The sequence below is a fragment of the Colletotrichum chrysophilum genome (assembly GCF_026319265.1).
Source record: "Colletotrichum chrysophilum strain AFK26 chromosome Unknown scaffold_52, whole genome shotgun sequence".
Classification (NCBI taxonomy): domain Eukaryota; kingdom Fungi; phylum Ascomycota; class Sordariomycetes; order Glomerellales; family Glomerellaceae; genus Colletotrichum; species Colletotrichum chrysophilum.
This window is the reverse complement of record NW_026517339.1, coordinates 123,568-148,990: the sequence shown is the minus strand read 5'-3', so window position 1 is coordinate 148,990 and position 25,423 is coordinate 123,568. Positions and strand designations below refer to the sequence as shown.

The following is a 25,423-nucleotide window of genomic DNA, read 5'->3' as shown; positions in this document are numbered from 1 at the left end:
CCGTTTCCGTGCGTGCGTTGGCGGTTCAAACAGGGTCTCATCCGTTCAGATGGGGTGCTTTCCCGTCCATGGATGCCAGTATTAGTAAAGACTCCGGTTCGACAAAGGATCCGCCTCAACGGCCGATTGGCTTCCTTGCTGCAGCGATGGGGTAGCCCAGTCTCCTTCTGGTAAGTCCCCGGGCACCTTCATCATGGCCCCAGGCCATCACCATCACTACCGCCTTTTCTCTCCGGCTTCAGGTATCCGCAAGACACCGGCTTTGGTTACTTGGATCATTCACTAAAGCATCTCGCCCAACAAAGACGTGACAGGCTTCCTTCCTGCCGTAGTGCTGGCGTGGCGCTCGACTCTGAATCTTTCACCAACGTGCCGTCGGCTTGAAGCAATTATCAACAACGGTCTCCATGTTTGGTCTTCGGGTTCGTCTCTGAAGTTCAACGGCCGCAATCGAGGCTGAGCTACAGTCCGAACGAGATTTTGTGACGTTTGGTTGGGTTGACTGAAACCGGAAGAGTCTGGCTCGAGGTCTCGGTCGAGAGAGCAGAGCTGTTGCGGCTGTTATTGAACCTGTTGCACCCAAAATACTGGCTTTGGGCCTTGGTCGATTCGGGCTAAACCACCTACACCAGTGTCGGCGTTTCTCTTCGTTGTATGCCCGTTGCAACTTGCAAGCAATATGCTGACCACAGCAACACCTGCCCAACAATTCCGTCGCTCCTCTTCTGGTGCGCATGAAAATTCAAATGGCTGCCGCCGTCTCTTTCCTTGCGAGGTCCATTTGTCGTCTCCAATCAAGAGCACTCTCGCATAGGTACCTGCGCGGGAGCTAAGACGTCAACCCCCGCCAGCGCTCAACGGTCATGAATCGCACCATTTCCCTCTCAGTTGAGCCGTCCGCATCAGGATAGGTAGGCTGGCCCCGGCTATTCATCCGCCAACACAGTAGAACCGTTCCGAGATTTTTTACGTCAAGGGTTTGGACTCGCCAACCGCGGTCACCAAACCGCCATGAAGGCGGGTTGAAAAGAGTAGATGGGAGAAGAAAAGAGTTGTCTCCACCCCGGTCGTCTCCAATATCTTCCAGTACCAGCGACCTGACGGCAGGGTGCTGAATATGCAACTCCAATCTCCAGCCATCCATCCATTTGCCTTAGTGCTGGCCCAAGTATTGCGCCGCGCCCCACGTCATGCGGGAACGGCCCAACTCGGGCTGGCACCTTGGGCTGGGAGGCCAGATACGTACTAGGCACCGAGGTCGATGCCATCGCCAGCCAGTGCTTTCGACAGATACGGATACACTTGGATGGTTGAAATTGGGCCTGGGTGTCCGGTGCCTGTAGCGCTGCAGTGCGTACAGAGGGGTGTGTGTGGCGTGGTCTCCTCCTCACGCATTCCCCTCATCACTAATTTGTTCCCCCAATTCACGGATGGCAGGGCCAGGGCCAGCTGCGACCTTCAGGTGGCTTTGCTCGGTGACCCTTCCTGGCTCTGCTGTTATTGCTTCTGCTTTTGATGATGCTCCCGCAGTACTTGCCCCATCATCTTCCGGTCTCCATTGTTCGCTTCTTCGCAGACTGTTTTCTTCTAGGGGAAAACCATCTTGGTTGTCAAATCATTCCTTTCGGTTGTCGACAGAAGATGATGCAGGATTTGACCAGTCGTAAATGTCAGAGGAACATTATCTACGCAACTGTGCCATGCTGCGGAGTATGCAATTAAAAAGTGCCGGCATCGCGAAAGCATTGCGATGGAGCTGCCCAGCTAAAGCTGTCCGCATAATACACTCGACCGCGTGAAGTCTTGAATTGGAAGGATGATGTCGACAGGGGTTAGTTAATCGAGTACCGGCTCTCCTCATGCAAGAGACCTCACCACCATCTTTGGGGTGAGACGAAGCGTCCATGCGGCGGCAGCAGGCATGCAGGTTGTTCACGTCATGGCCGCACCCGTCTTCTCGTTCGTCCCGTTTTTACAACCGCCATTGGATCATTGGATCCCACCCACGCCCGCTCTGTAGCATCTGCGTGTATGCCCAGGATTCTGTGAGCTCAGGCACCATTGACAGTCATATCAGCGAACTGAGCATGATTCTTCGTCCGCCGTCACTGCCCCTCTCTCTAACTTGCAAGCGCTCGTGTCTAGACCCAGGGTTGAATACCCCGCCAGCAAAACGACAGCCGATATCCCCCAGGTCTGCCTCCAGATGAGAGGCTTATGAGCATGCAGTGGGACGCTGCGATTGAGTTCGCGGCAAGCCGAGTGCGTTGGAGGCGTGACGTTACCATGGTCATTGGATGCACCGCTCAAGCCATGGTTCATCGAAATGACGCGAAGCGGAAGGCCTTTCCGTGGGTTCCAGATCATCGAGAATGTTAAGCCTTCCGAGGTACGAAAACCGATAAGAACCAACCGCAATTTTTTTTGGTCCTGTCGGGTTTAGAGTTTCTTTCCGTAGGGCTTGATTGTCAATAATATGATCGACTTAATTCCCTCTTCAAGCTCGTTGAGAACCCCGCAGCCGTCGTGCAAGTCGTCTGAGAGTCCATGACCGTCATGCAGCACTATTACCCCGGGATTCTGCTATGCCACAAGCCTGGAAAGCTGTTCGTCTGTCTTCATAGACTTCGTCGTTCATCCGAAAGCCACATGCCCGCCCACGCCTCTAGGCATGTGCGGCACCATCTTGTTGTTCTGTCCACTTAGGCCGTTGGCATGTACTCAGTATTTGCAAGGTCCACCCTTGATTGTAGACGTGATTATAACGCGTCCCACAAACGATCGTGGCTGTTGTCTCGCTGCGAAATGAGCTCCAGGTAGCCCGTTAAGATTGTCTTCGTCAACGTCCTGTCCGTCCTGTCGACATGGTCGGAAGCCGGGAAGCCTAACGACAGGGTTCTTTGCTGGGTGCCACGCTGACGACCATGCCGATGTGGGGCACACCAAAGCCACTCGGTATCGAGCCAGACTATGAAGTTGCCCGTGTGGGATTAGCTTCGCCGTGACAAGATGCAGATGCCAGCGGTCGTCACGTCACCTTAGTGAGTCTTTGTCATGCGCGGCTCTGGAACCCATTTCGAAGAGTCGTGACCCAGCCACAAGAGTGCGTGTCTGCATTGATGGTGTTCTCGGTCTACTCACCAAGTAGATTATGCACTGGAGAGGTGATGGAGTAAAGCAGACACCAGCCGGGCCCCAGTATCGATCTGCAACTGCTCGGCTGACTTCTGGGCTCCGCGCTGGTTTTCGACCGCTGGCCTGGACCCAGTCGTCCGCGCCGTCAACAAGTAGGCAGCGCCACAGAAGGTCTTTTCCACCCTGGCCCCGGCAGAGGTTGTCTCTCCAAAGCTCAATGTGGACACTGCTGGACTTTCGTCTGATCATGCCCTGTCCAGATCCCTGGTTCCATCCACCTGCAGCCACGTAGTAGATCATCAGTTCCAGCTTTCCAGGAACGATAAATTGCGTCGCTCGGCTTGTGCCGTTACAACAGGCACGACCAGATGACTTCAAGCGATGAAAGCCAACGACGTCGCGCATTTTTTGATCCTTCGCTTGCTAGAAATCGAGGCTTCTGACGGTTTGCCTTTTACCGGGACCTGTGAATGCTCAATCGCCCGAAGATCTGCTGCACCTGCTCGTCTGAAGTCCCCATGTAATGTTTGATCTTCTGCGGTTCCCCCGTGTCCTCACGCATGTAGTCAAAATCGTCCGAGGAGGGAGAACCTTATTCGATGTGTTCTCATGACACGCAGGACTCTCGGCAATGCTTCGAATTTGACGTGGCACATCAGTTTTGACTTGTCGCAGGTTCCCGAGAGCTTGGTACTCGTCTGCATCACTCTCAAACAGCCCCTCCGTGCTGGTTTTGCGAACTAAGGGGCTATGAGATGCCCACGGACAGGTTGAAGGATAGACGGTACACGGTTTGGCTCGCACATTGGGCGAAGTTGCCGCATCGTATCAAGTTCGTGTCGATGTATGTCTCAGAATACTCCCCGCGACAGCTGTCACTGCGATAATCCATTGCCTCTGGTCAATGCGGCCAGGTTTCTTCCCAGACATTCTGACGCATATTTCGTCTGACCTCAGCACGTCAACGTCGCGATCCACATCAGCCTGGGATCATGCTCAGAGGGTACAACCGGGCCACTGAAATGCTTGAGTCATCTCCTGCTGTTCTCGACGCCTTTGTAGAGCTTTGGCGCTTTCTCAACGAAGGTTTGCTTGTAGAATTGAAGTCGTTAATCGAGTTTCCGAGGTTGGTGGTAGATGATAGTCGCCGAACTACAGGGAACGGGCTCTACAGCCACTAGAGAAGACGCAAGCAATGCGTCGTCGTGCTACGGCTCGGAGCCCCTCGTGTTCTGGGGACGGTTGTATGGATTGACCATGAATTCGGTCGGATCTTGGAGGCCAGGCCACACACACACCCCTCTGCTTGTGTCTAAAAGCAACCCCTCCCACGAAGCTCGGAGTGGAGAGACGGAGGGGGCAGGGGTAGAACGGGGCATGCCCTGGCACGTTCGTCAAGTTGCGGGAGGTTTGGGCGCGGGTCGTTGCAACGCTGTGGAAGAGAAAGGTTGTGCCAAAGCCGGGTCGCAACCTGGCCAACTGCCACAGCGCAAGTCGAAGTGTTACGTGTAATTTGGGTTAATATAAGTCAGGGGAAAGCCAGCTTCGCAATGCGCTGGAAACGTCGCTCAAGCATCGAAGCAACAGTGAATGAGTCAACATCCTGACGGCGGGTTAAGCTCAGGGTCGGCGGCCGCGATGCGTTGCGGAGGAAAGGCGCAAAACATGCCGGGAGCCCCGACTCCCTGCGTTGATGCTTGGTCGCTTGTTTGATTCCGCCCGGAGGTTTTTTTGACTTTTTTTTTGTCCTCTCGTTCCGAGAGGCCCATGTGCGGCATCGAGAGGAGGCGCAGTCATCGGTCGGAAGTGCCGCCAGTGCCCACAGCAGCGGCTAGGTCCAGGCATGCACCTTGTATATCCATGATGAATTGGTGCCGACCGAGGGCCTTTTGATATTTGGGTGACGCAGTATCTGGGTTAAACAACGAGATGCTGCCAACAGTGCCAAGCTTGAAGCTTTTGGGCGCTCAAATAATTGAAGAAAGAGGCGGACGAAGCGATTCGTATTGAGCTTCGCCAGGCGCGGGGGCCGTATGAAAGGAGCGGCGGGTGTGAGAGACGGCACGGCAAGGGGCCAATGGTTGCAAGGGCAAGCGGTGGTACTGTACGAATACGGATACAGAGCAGGTGATGGTTATGAGTGACAGCGAGTATTGTCGAGGTCATTTGTGACAGTGCCGATTCTGGCAGGACGGTACCCGTGTAGGCAAGTGTAAGGCTGATTGCTGGGCAGATAGGAGATAGATGATGGAGCTCCGAGGGGTTCCATTGCGGTTTGATGGTGTAGGTATGGTGTGCCGTGTGCCGTCAGCCGTAGCGAGCCGCAATTTGTGTCGTGTTGGACCAAGGGCATGGATGAAAGACTTGAAGGACTGAACCCCATCGTATCTGCGCGTGGGAGGGAAAAAAAAAAAAAAAAAAAAGCCAGCAGGTCAGGTCTGGACCCAGAGCTAGCGTAGACCAGGAGGATGACGGGCATGGGGCCAGAGCGGAAGGCCAGGGTGGGTGGCAAGATGCGCAGCAATATTGGACGGGGGTTGCGTAGAAGACGAGGTTATTCGGAGATGCCATATTCAAAGAGGTCGGTGGCAGTGGCTGGGTTGCGGTGGGCAGCGGTGAAGGTGGACGCGAGCGTCGAGAAGAGCAGAAGCCCAGTCCCGTCGACGTGGGCAAGGTTGACGATGGCCCGGCCCCAGTTGCGTTCGGTGAGAGAGGCGGGGTGGGTTATGGTGGTGCGGTGCCAGCATCATGACCATCCATGGATATCGGACGAACGTGGGACGGGATGGGGGCATGCATCGTGCCAAGCTTGCAGAAGGAAGAAGCCACGCCAGATGGAGCAGATGAGGCAATCAAGAATACGATCTCACAGCTGGGGCCGAATAAGGAAGCAAGCAGTGGATAGGTAAGGTATCCGTAGCACCTTCCACGCTTTCCATTCTACGACGTACGGATACTGTGGACGGATAGTGCTGGTTAGGTAGGAAGGCGTCACTCGACTGCGGGAAAGTAAGGTCAGGTCAGGTGGTGGACGAGAACAACCCACCTCACAACGTCATCCTGAATATCAACACCAACTCTATCAGTAACTTCTAATGTTCCAAAGCAGTATTCTGGAAGGAAGTGGTTCGCTCTTTCCCGTTGGCGATAGCTACCGTACCTGCCGTAACTACCTTGGCTTAGGAGGCAGGAGGTCACCTGCTGGTGATGAGATGAGGTACCGTGTACCTACTCTACCTTAGGTACTGAGGTACACACAGGTGAGTGAGGTGTGGCTCCTTCTTTCAACGACTGTGCCTGCCAGATCTGGCAGTTTGAATGATCTTGACCAATCATAACAATTTGGTCACAGATATCTCCACTCCCGGAAAGACCCCACTGCGTGAGGGCGGGCGGGAAGCTGCAACGGCGCTCGGACCTTTTTTTTTTTTTTTGTACCTGTGATTTTGCCCTCTTCTTTTCCTGCCGTTCGCTGCCACCAACAATGAACCCAATCGCTACCTACAGACACTCCAGCCTCACTTCGCTCTCGTCAGTTGTCTCGCGCACCACGCGGCAGGCAAGATGACGGTGTATTATCGATATCTCCACAGCGGCATGCCAGCCGCATGTGGACTGGTTTGAGGGGCCTGTTTTGCTTCTGTCCCCGTGTTCACTGGAAAATTCGTACTTACTTGTTGGTGTCTAGGTACACAGAGTACAGAATACACGCCATACCGATGGATACCAGCCACCAACCAACGGCTAACGAAACGACGCAGAAGGACGGGTACAGAGTCTGAAGGGCTCAAAGCAGGCCAGGTTTTTCCTTTCGCAAGTCGGACATCATCATCCAACTTAATGAAATGCTCCGACAGAAACACCCCAGACCCAGGGTATCTCGGGCACAATCTGCGGTCGACAGGGGCAAACATCAGACAAAAACTCCCCGGCGCGCATTCCCAGCCTTGGATATGTTAAACGAGAATGGTGGAGGGGCGGAGGGGAGGGGAGGGGAGCTGCAAAAGCCCATCCCCTGCCCCTGCTCCCCGTCGCGTTGCGTTGCGTTGCCCGCTGTCCGAAGCCCGCAACCGCCGTCTCGAGGGTTGAGCCTTGAGCCTTCCAAGCTTGTCGCTGAGGTGCATTTCGATGACGCCTGGAAGGGCTTTCCAGTCTCCTCCGCCAATGTCACTTGCCTGTAAAAATAACAGGACAGGACCCCAAGAGCACCCAAAGTCAAGTCGCATCCCTTCCACGCAGGCACCTCCCTGGCACACGCCAATATCCCTACGAGGAACTAAGGCAGCCTAAGGCGGCCTGCTGGGAAGGACCAATTTGTGCAATTTCAAGTCCCTCTCAGAACGCTCTCTGAATCGCGCGCCAACAGCTTCACCCCCAAATCTGCTCCACTTCACCTGAATTCCTAACAGACCTCATCACTCGGCCGAGTACTGAATTATCTGCACGACAAGGGATGCGCCCGGCTCACATCCTGCAATCAATCAAATTATCAACCGGCAACCCCCAAAAAAACGAACACCTCTGCGAACACAGAGTACCTGCCTAATTACCTCCTCTTGTCTGCCCGCAGAAACATCTGTCAACCGTCACCGAACCCGACGGCAAGCAGGGCAGGCCCAAGTAGATTGAATGAGACCAATCTCTCTCGCCTCGCTCTCTGTGTGTCCTTCAACCACAGATTCCACCTCGGGCGTCATCTGCCACACTGCCACACCCTCGGCATCAATTCAAACTGGTTGGTGACGAGGCCAGGGAACGACAATGACCCAACAACGGCACAAGCCACAAGGTCAAGGCCCTCACATAAGTGCCCAGCTGCAGTTCCAGCGCTGGGTTCAGGCTCACAAACTCCGAGCCCTGCTTCCGTACCGCACCCGATGCGAGCATGTCAAACTTGTCATCCCATCTTTTCTCCGGCTGACGATTTCCCCGACCCGCGGCATAACGAGTGGCAGCCTGTGACGATCGTCGCCAAGCCTCCTTGCCTACCAAGTTCGACCCAAATTCATCCGTTCCATCTGCGTCTGCGTTCCCCATCTCTCTTCCCCGCTGGCTGCTGCTCTACCACTCTCCAGGTCCAAATTGCACAGGACTTTGGCGGCCTTTCACATGGCTTTTGAGTTCCGACCGAGCACCTTCACCGACAGATAGTACTCAGAACCACATGAATGGTACCTCCTCACCTTACCCACTCTGCGCTAACCGACAACGACGCAACGGGTCTCCAATTCTTTCTATATGCATCCGTACGCCGACCCCAGCATCCATGTCAACCGCAAAAGAACTCCGAGTGCAACTCTGCTGAAGCAGCTATCAATGCTGAAATGGCGGGAGGAGACAAGATGGGGATTCAGATGCAAAGACTACAGACGAATGGCTCCATTCAGATGAACACCTCGCCTCCATTTCCCCCGACTTGACGACTTTCCACCCCACCTCCATCGCACAGGAACTCGATGAAACTCCCCATTCGCTCATTGGAGTAATGGCAATGTACTGATATATTGGTTTTCCCAGCACGGCCATCTGTTGCAACGCGATTATTCGGGGCCAAAGTTGCACTCGCCAACTTTCCGAGAACGCAACATTGCGCACCAGCAAGTACGGATACTGTCTTGATTCAACGTCTTCCCAAATCGGCATGACATCCCCGCTGGGGCCAAGGGACTTCTACATGCATCTCACTTATCAGTTTTGTTTACAGGGTACCTTTCCGTTGGCTTCTGACGCATTAAGGAGGCACATGAAGGAGGCACGTTCAGTTCTTGAACTTGACGAGTCGGCCTACCTGTCGATTCATTCCTGCAGCCACTCTCAACGGCATGACACTAGTTGATGTCAGTGAGCGGCATTAAAGACAAGCGTCGACTTTAACGACAAGCTCCAAGCCCGAGCCTGCGACTGAGTCGGAATGGTAACATGCTCACCGTCAGATTGTCGTTTTGCTTGACCGCCATTCGTACGTACTGACTCAAGCACGAAACCGGGGCATTTACGTCGGCCTTATTGTCCACGTCTGCCGAAAAGTATCAACGTCACGAGGCCTGCGCTTCCTTTTGCCAACCATGTCGTCAACTGCATTCAAGAAAAGGCCCCGCCTGTCACGATGCTGCTATTACACCACGAAAAAGGATATGACAGGGTAGAGGACCCTGATCTGGTCGGGACTTGACAGATGCGCTCGGGAATATCTTCGTTTCTCACGGACCTCTTTGCGATCCCGCAAAGTCCTCAATCAGCGCACGCGATCCAGACAAGCGCTGTCTTAACCTACCTCATGTATTGCCCAATCGAGTCAACCCGGAGAATTTTCCTTGTCCCAGGAACCTTTCAACCTGGGACACGACGTCCCAACGCCGTTCGTCGGATCGGTTAATGCTCTTAGCGCAAGAAGTCCAAGACTTGTTCCAGGCGCGGACGGGACGGGGGGCCACGCAAAAACTGCGTACGCATAACACTTCTGGGCTGCGCTGCATGAACCTTCAGCGGTCAAGTCGTGCCAACATTGTCGCAAACCCGTCGATGCGAGGCGCTAGGGCCTTGCGACATCCCCAGCATTAGCTACCGTGATGTCAGATCATAAGCGGCGATACCACCGTACGGGCGAGCTACCGAAAAGGGCGTTCGCCTAGTCCTCAACAGTACCAGCCAGTTGGGAATATGGTCAGTCTTACCAGGCCCTGCCTGTCTGGTGTATCATCCTGCAGATCGCCAGGAGGTTGACCCAGCCCCTCATTATTCAGTGCACAAAGATACATGCCAGAATCAGTCCGAGACCATGCTGCAATAGCTGGTCGGCAGCAGTCAGTCTTCGTAATGAGAATCAACGCAGGTCAATATGGGCTAAATCAATGATGGCAGCGATTCCCACTGGTCGGCGTCTGGGCCGCGGAAGGCGTGGATGAGCCTCAACCTTGGGCATTCGCAACCATCCTTGCGAGGTTGATTGGCTCAGAAGATGGGATGAATTTAAAATTGGGCGACAAGGGACCATGGGACGGACTGGTACCGAGTGTGGCCCCGTGTCTGGCTCCAGGGTGGTTTGGGTCGATCGTCATGCCTGCTGTCCTGCAGCGGAATCCTGAGTCCCGGAGCCCTATATCTGATCTCACCCTGATCATAATATAGCTGGGTGTGCCAGATTCGGTTGCCTGCCACATGGTACGGGCAGCAGAGGAACACCAGAAATACTCACCTAGATGTGAGTGTCAACAATGATGAGCATCCGGAAAAATTCGGCGTCGACGAGACGCTGTTGACTGTATAGCCTAGAGATCACTCTGAAGATTCGTGATCGAGTCTGAAAGCCCGTTACTATTTCCATCCACCACGTACCCAGAGGTGGTGCATCCGGAACGGGCCCCCCCCCCCCCCCCCGCCGTGGACGCTCGGCGTCACCGCTGGTTTGCGAGCGCGCCAACAGCCGGCCACAATGGACTCATTGATTCTTCAGATAAATCAATTCGCGGGGCTGCCTAAGAAACGCGCGCATATCAGGCGCCGTTTCGACTCGCATGTGTCAGTCGCCTGCTGTTGCACTGGAGCAAAGCGGTTGTGCCGAAATGCAAGGACTCCCGCGGGCTGTGGCTGCGTTAGCACGTCGTAGGTTCGCGGTACGGGATACAATGTGGCGACAAATCAGCAGCAAGGACAAGGCCATCAAGCTTAACAGGAGGAGACAGGCGGTGACAATTCTCATAAAAATGGCCAGGGCAGAGGCCACTTGGAAGTCGGGGGCGTCTTGACAGACGGCACGACGGCTCCAGATCTGGAGATATGACGCACAGCCGACCTCACCGACGTCTAGACTCACTCGGAAAACCATGATAGGTTGCGGCACGACAACGGATGCAACTGTCATGTCCTCGCCGGCCAGCCAAAAGAGACAGGCCACAGCTTTGCCTTGGACGATTCCATCCATACCATCATCCATCGCATCGGCCAAGGGTCTCTGGGCCACTCGGTGATTATCATCCCGCGCGCATTGGCGGTGGAGTCGTTACGAAGGCCTGTGACGGCTCCACCAACCTGACGAGCACATCCGATTCTGATTGCCTGCGCTGCATGTGCCCGTGTGGCCGGCTGCATGTTCAGCGTGGAGTTCTGACAGACATCAGACGAACTTTTCAGGCCCCTGTCCCAGGCCGCAGATTCACCCGAGCCGCTGTGAAGGGCTCGCAGATGGATGACAGGGACGGCAAACCACCTACCGACCCCTGGCACTTGGTATTGTGTTCTGTGTACAGAGACAGTACATGTACATACTCTCTTGCTTCCTAAGCCTCACGTACCTCTCAAAACTGTACCCGCACAAAGCTTGCTTGGTCGCGCACACTCCAGGCATGACAGCATGTCCGGCTGGCGAAGATTGGCGCCTTGCTCGGTCGTGAATGGCCATGCTTACCCCTCTTCGAGTTCACCCCAAGCCCCGGCATCACAAAATGACGCGCCCCGTCCGGTCAAGCAATCCCCCTCATGATCGTTCAGAACGATACCATATCGGATTAGATGGAGCAGGGCAATTTGCGCATTGTCAAAGGATCTTGTGTTGCCACGGATATACGAACGACCGTGGGTCGCCGCGGCTGCACGGCAGCTGGAACACATGTTCGCCAGTATCAGTATCATTGAGTGTTTCCAACGATTTGGTGTCATAAGGTACTCGGAGGTCAATGCAACACAAGGAAGCTCGCGAGCAATCAGGTCAATATGCCTCCAACAAAGCCTCTTTGTGACACTTGAGGGGGGCCGACAATGGCGTTCATGGCGACCCTGATCATTTCCCTTTTGTTTGTCACTTGTCAACAATGCTGAACCACGTCCCCGAGGAGCCCACTTGATTAATGGACCAGGCGCAAACTTGGCAACTTTTGATGTTGATCTTGTTGGGCAGCTGCACTGCGTACGCGGCAAATGAAGTCGGGCGAATTGTCAATCAACAACAAGCTTCAACGACTCGACAGACCGAGGCCAATCTCTCACGATGTGGAAACAGGATGCTAAATGACTGGAGCCTCGAGGTCGCGTTGATAAACTTTTCAGCAGGCTGGTGAGTTCGCAAGTTTGCTCCGAGATCCATCAGAGTTCCTACACAGACTTGCGGAGTGAAGCTGCTTAGCTTCGACGTCATTGCAGTAGCGTTAGGCGGTAAACCCTTGACAAGGAGTCTGAAGCTTCCAGCCCCCATCATAACATCGTCGGGTCTTTGATGCCGTTGATTTGACTACAAGCGCCAAAAAGTCTCAAAGACAAACCGCCTCGTTAATGCTAGCATCTGTGGGAAAATAGCCCGAGAGACCACACTACTCAATATCTACAGCCACATGGCCCCCGGCACTTTGTACGAAGGCGCTCCTAGATCTGCCGCTAGACGCCCGTCAGCAACTTTTACGGCTCGTGAGCATCGAAGCCGTTACTCTTAGCGTCTGAGCAGAGGCGCAATGGCGGATGGGGCGTGTAGTATGTAACGACACAGGTTCAAACTGGCACGCACGAACAAGACGCCAAGCTAAGGACGTTCATCCGATGTCAAAATTGCGATTTCAAGCCACGATGGGCTTGATGCTGTCAAGGTTCTAGTCCAAAAGATGACTATTGAGCCTCTCCCGGTTGCCTGGTGTCAAAGAGTTCGGAAAACTCATCTCCAAACACGAGATTGCCCTTGCATTCACTAGCTCTAGAACGCCCCGACTTCGCTCTTTTCCCTTTGCCTTTGGAGCCGGCACAGCCCGTCCATGAAAAACGAATCCCCCGTATTCCGTAATTTCGGAGATATGGAGGGGGAAGTGGGAAGATATGTTCCGCCCGCGCCGGCGCGAAAGAAGGCTGCTCCCGGCCTCATCATTCCCGTCTTTGGAGTTCTGCCAATAGCCTCCCAGATGTTCTCAAAAGTGAGAGGAGCCAACTTCCAATCAAGGAGATTTGTGGCCGGAGATCGCAGAGGCTCTGGCGGGGGGAGAAGGGGCCGGAACTTTTCCCAGGAGATTTCCTCTTTCTCTGGATCCTCTCTCCAAACGGGGGGGTTTTCGATCTACAGAGCTAAGCAGCGACGAACGGACGGGCTCGCGATGAGTAAACAAGAGCCTCTTTATTTCGCCGTCGAGCCGCCGCCGCCTCCTGCCATCATTGACGACGTGAACGCCAGAGACAATAGCGTGGGGAACATTGGAATCTCCGCCCTGCTGACTATCACCGGTCCGGCGTGCCCTTCAGCAATGCCCGCCGAGATATCCATCAGCGTTTCTTCCCCGTGAGAATCTACACTTCACCACCTCCTCTGAGCCGCACTACGGCCTTCCCGCGGAGGTTGAGAGGGACCGTGACACAGAGGACATCATGCATAGGAGAAAGAGAGAGGGAGAAGAAAAAGTCCCCGTGACACCATGGCCCTCCCCCCTCTTCCGTGCTACACCAGACCTACCGGAAGAGATTTCGCTTATCGAGTCCCAGTAGATTTCTGGTTCATGCTGTAGCACGGGGATATCGACAAAAGGGAAGGGGGGCGTGTGCATCCGGCTGGTGTGTGAAGGGCTCGGATGACGACGATGGCCACGGCGTATGTGTCCATGCCAGCTGAAGAAGGAGAACAAGAGGCCCTGTGCTATGTTGGCCGGAGGTGGCTGTCTATCTGGTGCCCGCGGACACTTCGGGTACTTCCTCGACAATGGCAGCGGAAAGGACCGCCACAGATGCAACCTTGCCTCTCTTTCTCATCCACAGGGTTAAATTTGCTTCAATCTACGCCCTCATTGTACGTCAGCAGAACCGGGCCATGCAGTTCTCGCAAGGGATAATGCTTTCACCCGGTAGCCTCGTGATTCCCCCAGAGAGGCTAATAAGTTGAGGGGCGGATGCAGCCTACACTGGGAAATATTGTCAACCCTCACATGCCCCGATTTTACTTCGACTCAAGACAACTACTACGACTATTACGTCCCCATCCCGCAGTCGTGGAAGCGAGGGGCTGGAGTGATGGGGCCACGACTCATTGGACAGGAAACTTGGGGAGATAGTGATTGGGTTCCCGAAAGTTACCGCCGCCTGCTTTGGCTGCGGGCAGCCGTTCGAAGAGCGGAAGCATACCGGCGGAGCATTTCAGATAACCAGATTAAGAGAAAACGTACGGGCGTGTTGCGCGTGCTTCGACTTCGAATGAACGATGCACGATTCACTGACGGGAGACGAGGGATTGATGGGATGCGAAAGCGAGTATACGCTGGCAATGACATGGACGCAGCACCTTCCCGCACACATACAATAACGAGGCGTTGAACTGGTAATTCAAGGCTCGTCATATGGCAAAGTCCATTGTCCCAATCCCACCTCTTGACCGCTTCAAGCTGAGAGCATGGTCCGTCTTCTTGATCGACTTCTGTGTCTCTTTTACGCGTACCTTCTGCAACGAATCTACTATCTTAGCAGAATATAGAATAACGCCTTTGGCATCGATACCTACGTGAAATCATACAAGAATTCCCCTTTGTAACCCATAGTCGATCCAAACTCCCAGCCCCTGGGATGACGTGGCTTCCAGGCATGGCAGATACATGATACATACATATAACATCTCAAGGAGAACAAAAGGAAAAAAAAAGGACATCCGTCTGCTGAATCTCGGGGTATGAATTTGTACCTAGGAATCTCGCCTCTCCTTTCACTATTCCCAGTCCGTCTGTTGGCAGCAAAGGCAAAATTCGAGAAACGAATGTACTCGGCAACGGTACCCTCCTCCCCAGACCACCTCGGCAACCTACGTACGGGTCGGCGCATCAAGCGTTGTAACACAACATGGCCATGGAGAAATAAATCCGCGAGCTTTGAGCGGATGCACTCAATTTGCTACACCCTCAGCTTGATCTGACGAACATCCATCCGAGGTGCATGAACACTGGGCCAGTGACCCTGCGCTGAAAACTCTCGGGGAGAATGAACTTCCCTGGATGGGGCCTTGTGTACACGATACGATATCTCAAGTTTTTGAGTAAACATGATCACTCACGGCCATGTCGCAAACTCGTCTGAGTGTAGAATACAAATTCTTCCGCGTCTGCGAAGCTATCAAAAATGTTTACATACAGAGCGGCTCCATACCATGGCTATGAAGGCCGCCGCTTCTCACTGACGGGGCGCCCCTCATTCTCCCTCTCACATGCCCCGAGACCCAAACAAAATAAGATGCAAGAAACAAAAGCCATACTTTGGATAAAACGCCGAATGAAACCGAGACCTCTTGTCCGCATCTGCCGTGCTATGCCGCTTCCACTTGTTGATAGATACACTCTGGTTTGCGTGGGAGAAGAAGCGGCGAGGCCTCGGTTCCGATGATGATGGTGGTGTTGAGTTGGGTAGTACAAAACCGCGGCTGCTGCGTCTCCTTATCCTGGAATATGGTACGTTTTCACGCTCTCTTGATTTACAAACGACTCTCGATGGGAGGGAACGGCTCAGCGCCGGGCCACTGGGAATCGGGCCAGACGAGCCGGATGGCCTCCCAGATGTGGCTGAAGTAGGACAAACGTCAGTTACACTGCGTGATCAAAGGAAGCGGTTCCAGGACCAGGGGGTGATGAGTGGGTTGCGAGGTTTGCCTTGAGTCGCACCGCGTCGGGGAGACACAACGCCATGGGACGGACGGGAGGGCTTGTTGGTGGAATGGGACGACTTCAGGAAGCGAGGGGGCAGAGAGTACAAGGTAAGGGGGTGAGAGTGTTTGAGGTCGGACTTACCTGACGTGGAGAATTTCGAGACCGTCCTTGACCTCCTGCGGGAGATCTTTCACATCCTTCCGATTCTGCGCGGGGAGTAGCACTGTCTTGACACCCGCCCGGAGAGCGCCGATGAGCTTCTCCTTGATGCCTCCGACGGCAGTCACACGGCCTCGCAAGGATATTTCACCCTGTCGCACGAGCATGTTGTGTCAGTACACAGCTTATCAGGGAGCATGTTGGTAGATGAAGACTTACGGTCATGGCCATGGTTGGGGGAACTGTCTTCCCAGAGAACAGAGAGATGAGGGCGATGGCTTGGCCAATGCCACTGCTAGGGCCGTCCTTGGGAATGGCGCCAGAGGGACAGTGGACATGGATGCTGCGCTCCTTCATGATGTTGGTCGTCGGCTCCGCCGTCAGGCCCAGTTCATAAGCGTGCGCCTTGACCCAAGAGAGGGCGACCTCGACGCTCTCCTTGAGCACATCTCCCAGCTTGCCGGTAAGCTGCACGCTGCCGTTTCCAGGCATGTCGGCAACCTCGATGAATAGGATACTGCCGTTGCCGCCCGAGCTGTATGCCACCAGGCCGGTCACGATGCCGGGTCGACTCGTCTTCTCGGCAATTTCCTCCTCAAACCGTTCGCTACCCAGGATGTCCTCAATGTCCTCAACCGTCAGCTGTGCTTTGTATGTCTCAAGCTGTCCACCATCCTTGGCCTCGGCGAACTCGACCGCCTTGTGCCGGCAGACGGAGCCAATCTCACGCTCCAGGTTGCGAACCCCTGACTCACGGGTGTACGACTCGATAATCTTGGATACCACGTCCTTGTCGAAGTGGACCTGGTCTTCCGACAGACCGTTGACCCGGATCTGCTTGGGCACAAGGTGCTGCATTGCAATGTGTCGTTTCTCAAGCGTCGTGTAGCCTGGCAGGTAAATGGTTTCCATACGGTCTAGGAGGGGCGCCGGGATGGTGTTCAGGTCGTTGGCGGTGGCGATGAACAGTACCTTGCTCAAGTCAATGGGCAACCCCACGTAGTGATCCGTGAACGAGTTGTTTTGCTCCGGATCGAGGACCTCAAGCATCGCTGCGGAAGGGTCGCCATGGAAGTTGGACATGCCCAACTTGTCAATCTCGTCCAACAAGAACACAGGGTTCGCCACTCCAACCTTCCTCAAGCCTTGCACGATCAAGCCGGGCATGGCCGCGACATATGTCCGTCGGTGGCCACGAATCTCGGCTTCATCCCTGACACCACCCAGTGAGATTCTGTGGAACTTCCTGCCCAACGCGGTGGCTACAGATCTCGCCAAGCTGGTCTTGCCGACACCCGGTGGTCCAGCCAGAAGCATGATGGGTGACCTATCGACCATGCGCCTTGACCGGAGAACCTCGAGCTTTGTGTTGGCTAGCTTCGTTCGCTCTTCCTGCTCCGCATCGACCTTCTCCTCTTCCTTGGTCTCGCCCTCCTTGTCCTTGTCCGACTCCGGCGGAACCAGCTCCTGCTCGGCCTTCTTGATCTGCTCTTCGACATCATCGTTGATGGACTGCTTGAGTCTCAGGACGGCTAGGTACTCGACGAGGCGCTTCTTGACCTTGTCCAAGCCGTAGTGATCTTCGTCAAGTTGCTTGCGGGCTCTCGCCAGGGTATCGGGGCCCAGTCTGTCGTCTGTTGTCACGGTCCAGGGTATCTCGGCGAGCACGTCGAGCCACGTGCGAGTGACCTGATACTCCTGGTTCCCAGGCATCATCTTCTTCAACCTCCTCACCTCCCTGTCGGCCATCTTGGCAGCCTCCGGCGGCAGCTGCGCCTTATCCAGCTTCTTCTTGAGCTCCTCCAACTCATTGGGCTCCTGATCCTCGTCTTGGTTGGGGCCCATGACGCCGTTGGGACCAGGAGGGAACATGGTGTTCGGCGGCATCGGGATGCCATTGGGACCGACGCGGCGCGATGAGCGGTCGTTGATCTTGTCCAGGAATTGGACAGGCACGCTGGTAAACGTTGTGATCTTGAAATTGTTCTTAATACCCCCGACCTGACGATCCAGCAGCTCAATGACCTTGGCCAGGCGGACCTTAACATCCAGGGCCGCAAGCACCTCCAACTTTTCCTCGTACGAAGCCTCGACGATGTTGGCCATGAAGTCTGCCAGGTTTCCGGCGTCCTTGAGCTCCTTCTTATTGATGAACAGTTCGAGACGTCGAGTCAGCAGGGGCGACAGGCCGCCGGGGCTGTCGGGGCTTCTGGGGAGGAGGGCGGATATGCGGAGAATGGTGACGAGCTCTCTTGATCGCAACTTCAGGAGGGAGAAGAGCTCCTGCATCTGGGCATCTGCAGAGACTGTGGCCAGGCATGTCAGCATGTGACGCCATTGGTGATGTTGGGGCACGAGTACTGACCTTCATCGTGGAAGTACTTAACCTTGGCCTCGAAGTGCGGCCTCTCCTGTGTGACCTTCTCGACGCGGACTCTCGCGACGCCCTCCACGCGCAACGCAAACTCGGCAGTTCCTCTACCCTCGATGCCGGTGATGCGAGCGGCGACGCCGTAGTTAAAGAGGTCGGCCTTGCGGGCGGTACCGGGATCGACCTCCTTGATCAGAGCCTCGTCTACCTGATCGGCATCCTGAATGAGAAGCTGGCCGTTGGGGCCGACGAAAGGGGAGGAGACGGGAACGCAGGCGATGGGGACGGAGTCGATGCGCTCGTTGGGGGCGGCGGAGGCTGCGCGCTCGTAGACGTTTGCGAGAAGGGCGGGGATATCGGGTCGGGCGGCGGTGACGGGAATGCGCTGAGTGACACCGGGCAGCAGGATGGTGCCGCGGGCGAGGGGGATGACGGGGAGGGTCTTGGTTTGTGATCGCGCCATGTGGAAGCCGTAAAAAGGGGGCTTCGGATATCGTGGATGGGCTGTTGTTGTCTATCGGTTCACGTACACCAGGAGTGGTGACGATGGGGCGATTGAGAGATCGGTAAAGGCGTTGGCAATGGTGTTTGTATTAACGTTGCGCCAAAAATGTACGTAGAATGCAATCGAAGTGGCTTGCTGGGCGGAAGAAGAACGTGACGGTGAGGATGTCGCAATCGAGCAGCGTCGGTCGGGTGGCAGTGGCGGAAGGAAAGGGAGTTTGGGTTTGATGGTGCTGGGATGGTTGATGTCAGAAGCATCGGCATGGGGGAGCCGGCGGCGGAGAGAGAGGAGAGAGCTCCCCGGTCGCGGCAGGTGGTCCAATGTCTCCAGACTGCCCGCGAAGCGTCCACGCCCACTGCCCAGTGATAGCGGTGCAGCGTCACTGCAGCGGGCCAGTCGTTGTCAAAGCCGGGGTGCGGGAGCCTCCACAGCGCCATCAGCCGAGGCTAATCTTTGGCTCGGGACCCTGCCGCCACACCGACCACCGAACATGGGGAGAAACTCGTGGAACATTGCCCAATTTGTCCGTGCTTGTCCATGAGCGTTGCGAATGATTCTGCCAATTCGATGCTGTGTCTAGCCTATAGAGTACTGTTCGTTGAGGTCAATCTGTTCGTCCAATGCATCCATTATCTGATGGAGTTCTTCAAGATCCATCAGCCGTGGCTGACACCGTGATCCCGCCTCAATATTCGGACGAAAGCAAGGGTGGTGTTTGAGCTGCCTCGACTTCAGTCGGCTTTCACTCACATCAATGTTGCATTCGACTCAGAAACCAGGTCCAGCATTGAATGTTCTGGCTGTCATAGAAGACTCAATTGTTCTTCCATCATGTGACGCCGAGCGGACTTTGGACCTTCATCTGCGAGTCCAAGACCCTGAATCGGGTAACTCGCATTCCGTCTCATAGTAAACACTTCAAGTTGAACGCGACATATGAATGAGAATAAAGCAAAGAATGACGGGTAGAATCCCGGGAATATCTGTCATGATCCTTTGATGACTGTATCTTGATCCAGAGTAAAGAGCTGCTGTACATGTCTTGAGCAGCGTCTGCTCACTTAACTGACTACTTGCGTTTGATAGGCATTTACGGGGGTAAACAACGCGAAAAAGTACGAATCTAAGACTCGTGTTGTGATTAGAATCGAATCAATTTCTGCGTCACGCCAGCCATGAAATAATATAAGTCTCCTTCAAATGACTATATCTCGGACCTTCATCAACCAAGTACTTCTTCTCGCTTCAACGGGGGTGACATCAATTTGCATCCCGGCACTCAGCAGCACAGGCCACATTCCGTCTACCTTACATAATCACCACCCCACATCCACCCACCTCAGCATTCCATCCAGTCGCAGGGCAGCAACATTCCCAACGCGGGGCAACCATGCAATGGCACAGGCACCCACCGCCCGCCGCCGCCGGGTCCGCCGTTCAAAGTCCAGTCATCAATTAACGCGTAAAGACGCGTCCCCAGCACTAAACCGCCCTTTCACGCATCTCGACAAAAAATCACCCCCCCCCCCCTCCTCGACCGCCTCCTCCATCTCCCACGTCACCAACCCTTTATACCACAATTACAGATACAATGGGTACGTCCAACCGACCGTCTCCACCATCTTCAATCCAAAGCAGAAGAAAAAGACTCTGTCTTACTGACTTAAACCAGCTGCGTACGGCGGATACCAAAAAACATCATACGGCGCCCAGGGAGGCGACGACGCCGGCGGCTTCGTCTACGGCGGCTCGCAGCAGAACAGCCAGGGCGGCGGCGGCGGCAAGGCGTACAGCGAAGAATCCCTCCGCCCCGTCACGATCAAGCAGATCATCGACGCAGAGGAAGCCTACCCCGGCGCCGACTTCAAAATCGACGGAGCAACCGTCACACAAGTTCGTGTTTGCCCCTTCTCTTCCGCCTTACTTTCCCCCTTCTACCCTCCCAAAATCACTTTCTTTTGCTGATTTTCCTCCTTCCACACAGGTAACCTTCGTCGCCCAGATCCGCCAAATCTCCCCGCAACCAACAAACATCACCCTCAAGCTCGACGACGGCACGGGTCTCATCGAGGCCAAGAAGTGGGTCGACACGGACAAGAAGGACGACGACGCCGCCGGCCTCGACCTCGAGGGCCACGTCCGCGTCTGGGGCCGCATCAAGTCCTTCAACGGCAAGCGCCACGTCGGCGCCCACTTCATCCGCCCCGTCACCGACTTCAACGAGGTCAACTACCACCTCCTCGAGTCCACCTACGTCCACCTCTACTTCACCAAGGGTCCCCTCGGTGCTAACGGCGCCGCTAACGGCGCTGGCGGCGGCGACGGCATGTTCGTCGACGGCAACGACAACTACGGGAACGATGGCGGTGCCGGCGGTGCTGGTGCCGGTGGCGGGTCTGCGCACGCGGGCAAGCTGAGGGTTTGCTCCGTCGCCGCGCAAAAGATGTTCAACTTCATCAACAACGCGCCCGGCGGCAACGAGGGCGTGCATATCAACCAGATTTCGACGGGTGCGGGCCTGAGCATACGCGACGTCATGGGTGCCGCGGACGAGCTGCTGGGCCAGGGTCTGATTTACACCACCATCGACGACGAGACGTGGGCTATCCTCGATTACTGATCTGGTGGCTTGCTTATATCAAACGAATGGTTGTTGGAAACCGAACGGAGCAGAAGAGTGTGTAGGTGCGGGTTGCAAAGAACGCAAAATGCGTTGGCGGAGGGCTGATATCCAGCATGAGAAAAAAAAAGAGTTGGCAAGGTGGGCGGAAACACGAGAACGCGTCCATTCCCCAGTTGTATGAATGAAATGAGTGAATTGGTCGTTATTCTAATGAATGGCTACAGCTAGTTGGTAGATACAAGCGAAGCAAGAAACCAAATAAAAAACATTCGCAAAACCGGGTCACATGTTCATCGCCCGCTGCGGCAGAGACTGTGTGCGAGAGTCAAATAAATATGCGCCGATGTTGGATCGGGCACGCCCCTCAGGGGAGGTTGAAAACTTGAGCGTAGGTCAGTAGCAGACTGGACGCAGGCGCAAGCCCGAAAGGACCGAGAAAAACACCCGAGAACAATTCCTTAATTTGTCAAGAAGAAAACAACCACATCATCTGACATCATCACATCACTTGTTCCATTTCAGGGGAAAGGTGACTGACAGGCCTTGCACCACGAAATCACACCAGTGACACTTCCTTCATGACCGTGTTGACTTGCATCTTGATGTTGCTAGCCACGACGGCCGAGTAGACCCCCGTTTTGCGGGGGATCGGTTCGCGGACCATGACGAATAGGCTGACGGGGGTGTTTCCACGGGTCAAGCGGATCTCACGCTTGTACTCGAAGCCGAACTTGCTGTAGTAGACATTGTTCGAGAGGGAGCTCGACTCAAGGTACACGGCGCGGTTTTCCGCGTCGGCCTGTGCTTGTTAGTGGGATTTGCATGGACGAAGTAGAGAGGCGATCCTCACGACGGACGCAGAATCATGGTGTCAGAGGGAAGAAATGGCCGAGACGTACCCTCTCAATCATGTCGTTAAGCAACTTCCGCGCATACCCCCTGCCTCGGGCACTTGGCTTGGTCCCTAAATAGACCAGATAGTAACAGTCATTGTCCCGCTCGCCCATGACCTCATGCTTCGTGTCGTGTAGCAGTGGCATTAACTCGTCATAGTAACGACTCCTGCCTTCCGCGGTGAGCTGGTAGTAGAGCCGCCACATACCACTTCGGAGGATAGTCAGCCAACCATTGTCGACCGATCCGGGAGGCATCCTGTATGTATCCGTCTGATGTTAGCTCAGAGTTACCGCGATGTCAATGTCGGAGCATCACTCATCATGAGGACATGTAGTTCTACAGCTGGTAGGGCCCAGTATGATGAAGCATCAAGATTACTCACCAGAGAGCGACGCCGTCGTGGTCGGGACCTATGGTAGTGACAAGTCCATCGTAACAGTGAGAGGCTGTGATGTAAGTCATGATGTCGACATGCAGCTTCCACTTGTGTTCTGCCGAGTAGCTGGCCATGTCATCGGCGTCGAGGAGGTACTGGCTAAGTTCATCAGCAGCAAAGGCATGGGCCAGCGAGAGGCCGGCCTCCTTGCACTCCGACATGCCAATAACACGCACGGTATCCTCCCATTTCGGGGGAACGAGAGAGCGTTTGAGCTCGACGAGGGTGACGCTTTTGCTTACGTGCTCCATGACGGGCTTCTTTCCAGAGAGCCTGTCTTGTTCACGAATCTGAACGTGGTCAGCCACAGTCACTGCGATGCGTCGTCTCTCCACCGTGAGACGTACTTAAATTCTGTATACTGTCGCCCGTGTGTACTCTCGAGAGCTGCGTTCTCGAGACGGGCATAAACCTGGATGGATGGCGAAGGCAATTGAGGCTGGTGCGAAGGTCAACCGACATCAATAATGATTTGACGGGTCAGATCCTTTGGATGGGTGTGGGATCGAAGCAACGATAGAGGGTCGTTAGCGTGATGCTGTAAACGACGCCTTCACGAGGTGCGATGAACGATGTTATATGGGGACTGGCGATGCGTTGTCAAGCAGAGATTCAGATGAAGATGTATGGGCGAGAAAGAGGAATAGTTTGAGAGATCTTGAGTAAGTGCTGTGTTCGATTGAAGTCGAGTGAGCAGCAGTCTAGCAACAAAGCACAGCCCGTAGCTGTGTTCTTGTCCAGAGATCTGCCCCCAGAAACTTGGGGCCTTGAGACGAGGAACTCTCGATACAGATAGGACTTGATCCTTGTCCTTGACCAGGTAGAAACCTAGGTGAAAACTGTACGAGAGCGAACCTATCCAAAGTGTAATGGTATGAAGAAGAGAGTGTCAGAAAGGCAACTCGCCTGGAGAGCGGAGAAGAAAGAGGATTATGTAGTTCGGGGTGTCACTAGACCAACCGGACAGGGTAGGGATGAGACGAAGGGAGAGTAAGACAGCAGACTAGGAGGGTGGAGGGGCAAGGAGCCCTGCGCGGGATGGAGCTGGGATTGGGGCGAGGACTCAGACAGTGGCGGCCGTGGGTAGCGGGATGTTGAGAGGAAGTGTCGAACAGCTGGATCGGCCGTTGCTGTGCGTCTACACGGTACAACCCGTCTGCAGAGGAATGCTCGTAGGTATGCTGCTATCTGCTGTAGAACAGAGGCCGAATAAGACGAGAACGGGTGATGGACACCGACGACACACTGAGTCGTGGGGAGGTTATGCCGGTTGCACCGACAGTATGCGGGCAGCTTTGCCTTTGGTATCCGCCTTGGCTTGCCTCAACACTAGCCAAAACCATGCTGATGGGATTCGATACCATCCAGATATGCCGTAATGAAAGGCACGAGGACAGCGCCGTATAAGCTCATGGGGGGGTGGGCAGACCAGGATGACCTGGGTTTAGAGCTCAGGAGAAGATTGCTAGCTGTGTCGGAATAGAGCATGTGTTCGTGTGCCGCATCAGCACTGGTGGTCTACTGAGCAAACCGGCGTGGACGGGTATGCAAGTCCAGCCAACGCCGTTTGCCCCTCCAGCGCGAAGGGATGACCGCCGTGTTGCTCAACTAGTATATGCAGAAGTCAAGTGGTTGAGGAGTGTACGGCGCACAACGGATGAATCCTGAGTCTTGCTTGTTTGTGTCTTGGTGACGGGAGGATGGAGTGGGGTGTGCGGGGAAAGGTTGGCCAGCTGGACCCAGAGATAGGGACGCAAATCCCAGGGTTCATCAGTCGGACTGCTCTCTGCGCCCCGTATCTTGAACCAAACACCCTGCAGTCCAGGAGCCCGCCCAATCGATGCGGATGCACATGCCAACAACGGCATAGTTCGCTGTGAAACCTGACGCGGCCAAGGCGTTCCACTGTGCCTATCAGCTCCGACGTGGAGCCACGGCCGTCCCGGGCGGTGTCCGGGCGTACCGCACCGTGTGCTCCGTTCCGCCCCCAGCGCTGAGCGGGCGAATCGAAGCAGGGCGAAATCCAGGCCGGCCCCAACAAGGCTTCCGCCGAGGAGGGTCTGCAGCTTTGTCAGGTGAGGGGGCTTGGCATGCTAGAGGCTCTGTACGGCATAGGCTCGCCGAAGCGCCCGATCCCGAGGAATGCTCAGATAAGGCAGCGCTGCACCAACAAGGTATATGATGTGACGAGTCGTTGACATCGCAGCTTCACACGTGGGGTGCATACGCCAAGCCCATAGACGAGGATCGCCTTACCGTTGCCGTGTCAGACGCAATACTCTCTGGCTTTGTCGTGGTGTTTTGCGGGTGGCGGATCGATCTCGTCTTACGTCGGCGGAGAGGAATGGTGGGACGGAAGGCATGGACGTTGGCAGTGTTGTGTAAACATTTTGGCCCTTGAAACGGGGCTCGCAGCCGTATGTAAGCTGTCTGCAGCAAGCACGAAGTTAGCCTAGTCAACTGGAATTCCATCGTTTAGACCGTAATCACCGCAGATGAGTTTCTGCTGGTAACTAGGTTGATCGTTGAAAACACCGAGTCGGAGGGGCTTTGGGCGAGTAGTGATGCGTGGCTGCTTAGTGGCACAGGGTGTCTTGGCGCTCCGTGAAGCATTTGTACGACGTGGGATTGCGCGACGTCCAGGTACGGAACGTTGGGCATCGGATGCGGGATTGGGCTGCGTGAAGATCATGGCTTTTCGTGGGGTATACAG

The 25,423-nt window shown here is 55.0% G+C and overlaps 3 protein-coding genes across 3 annotated transcripts; 1 reads left to right on the top strand and 2 right to left on the bottom strand.

Annotated features, from left to right (window-relative positions):
* Positions 1 to 15,547: 15,547 nt before the first annotated feature.
* Positions 15,548 to 18,712, bottom strand: COL26b_006816 (uncharacterized protein; the record flags this gene model as incomplete). Its single annotated transcript, XM_053179627.1, has 4 exons — positions 15,548 to 15,635; positions 15,861 to 16,030; positions 16,098 to 18,184; positions 18,244 to 18,712. 4 exons carry the CDS (start codon positions 18,710 to 18,712, stop codon positions 15,548 to 15,550), a joined length of 2,814 nt encoding a protein of 937 aa, XP_053036416.1.
* Positions 18,713 to 20,345: 1,633 nt separating this feature from the next.
* On the top strand, positions 20,346 to 21,374 carry COL26b_006815 (uncharacterized protein; the record flags this gene model as incomplete). Its single annotated transcript, XM_053179626.1, has 3 exons — positions 20,346 to 20,349; positions 20,427 to 20,647; positions 20,739 to 21,374. The coding sequence occupies 3 exons, from the start codon at positions 20,346 to 20,348 to the stop codon at positions 21,372 to 21,374; spliced, it is 861 nt and encodes a 286-aa protein (XP_053036415.1).
* Positions 21,375 to 21,933: 559 nt separating this feature from the next.
* Positions 21,934 to 22,961, bottom strand: COL26b_006814 (uncharacterized protein; the record flags this gene model as incomplete). Its single annotated transcript, XM_053179625.1, has 3 exons — positions 21,934 to 22,176; positions 22,277 to 22,529; positions 22,657 to 22,961. The coding sequence occupies 3 exons, from the start codon at positions 22,959 to 22,961 to the stop codon at positions 21,934 to 21,936; spliced, it is 801 nt and encodes a 266-aa protein (XP_053036414.1).
* Between the last annotated feature and the right edge of the window lie 2,462 nt (positions 22,962 to 25,423).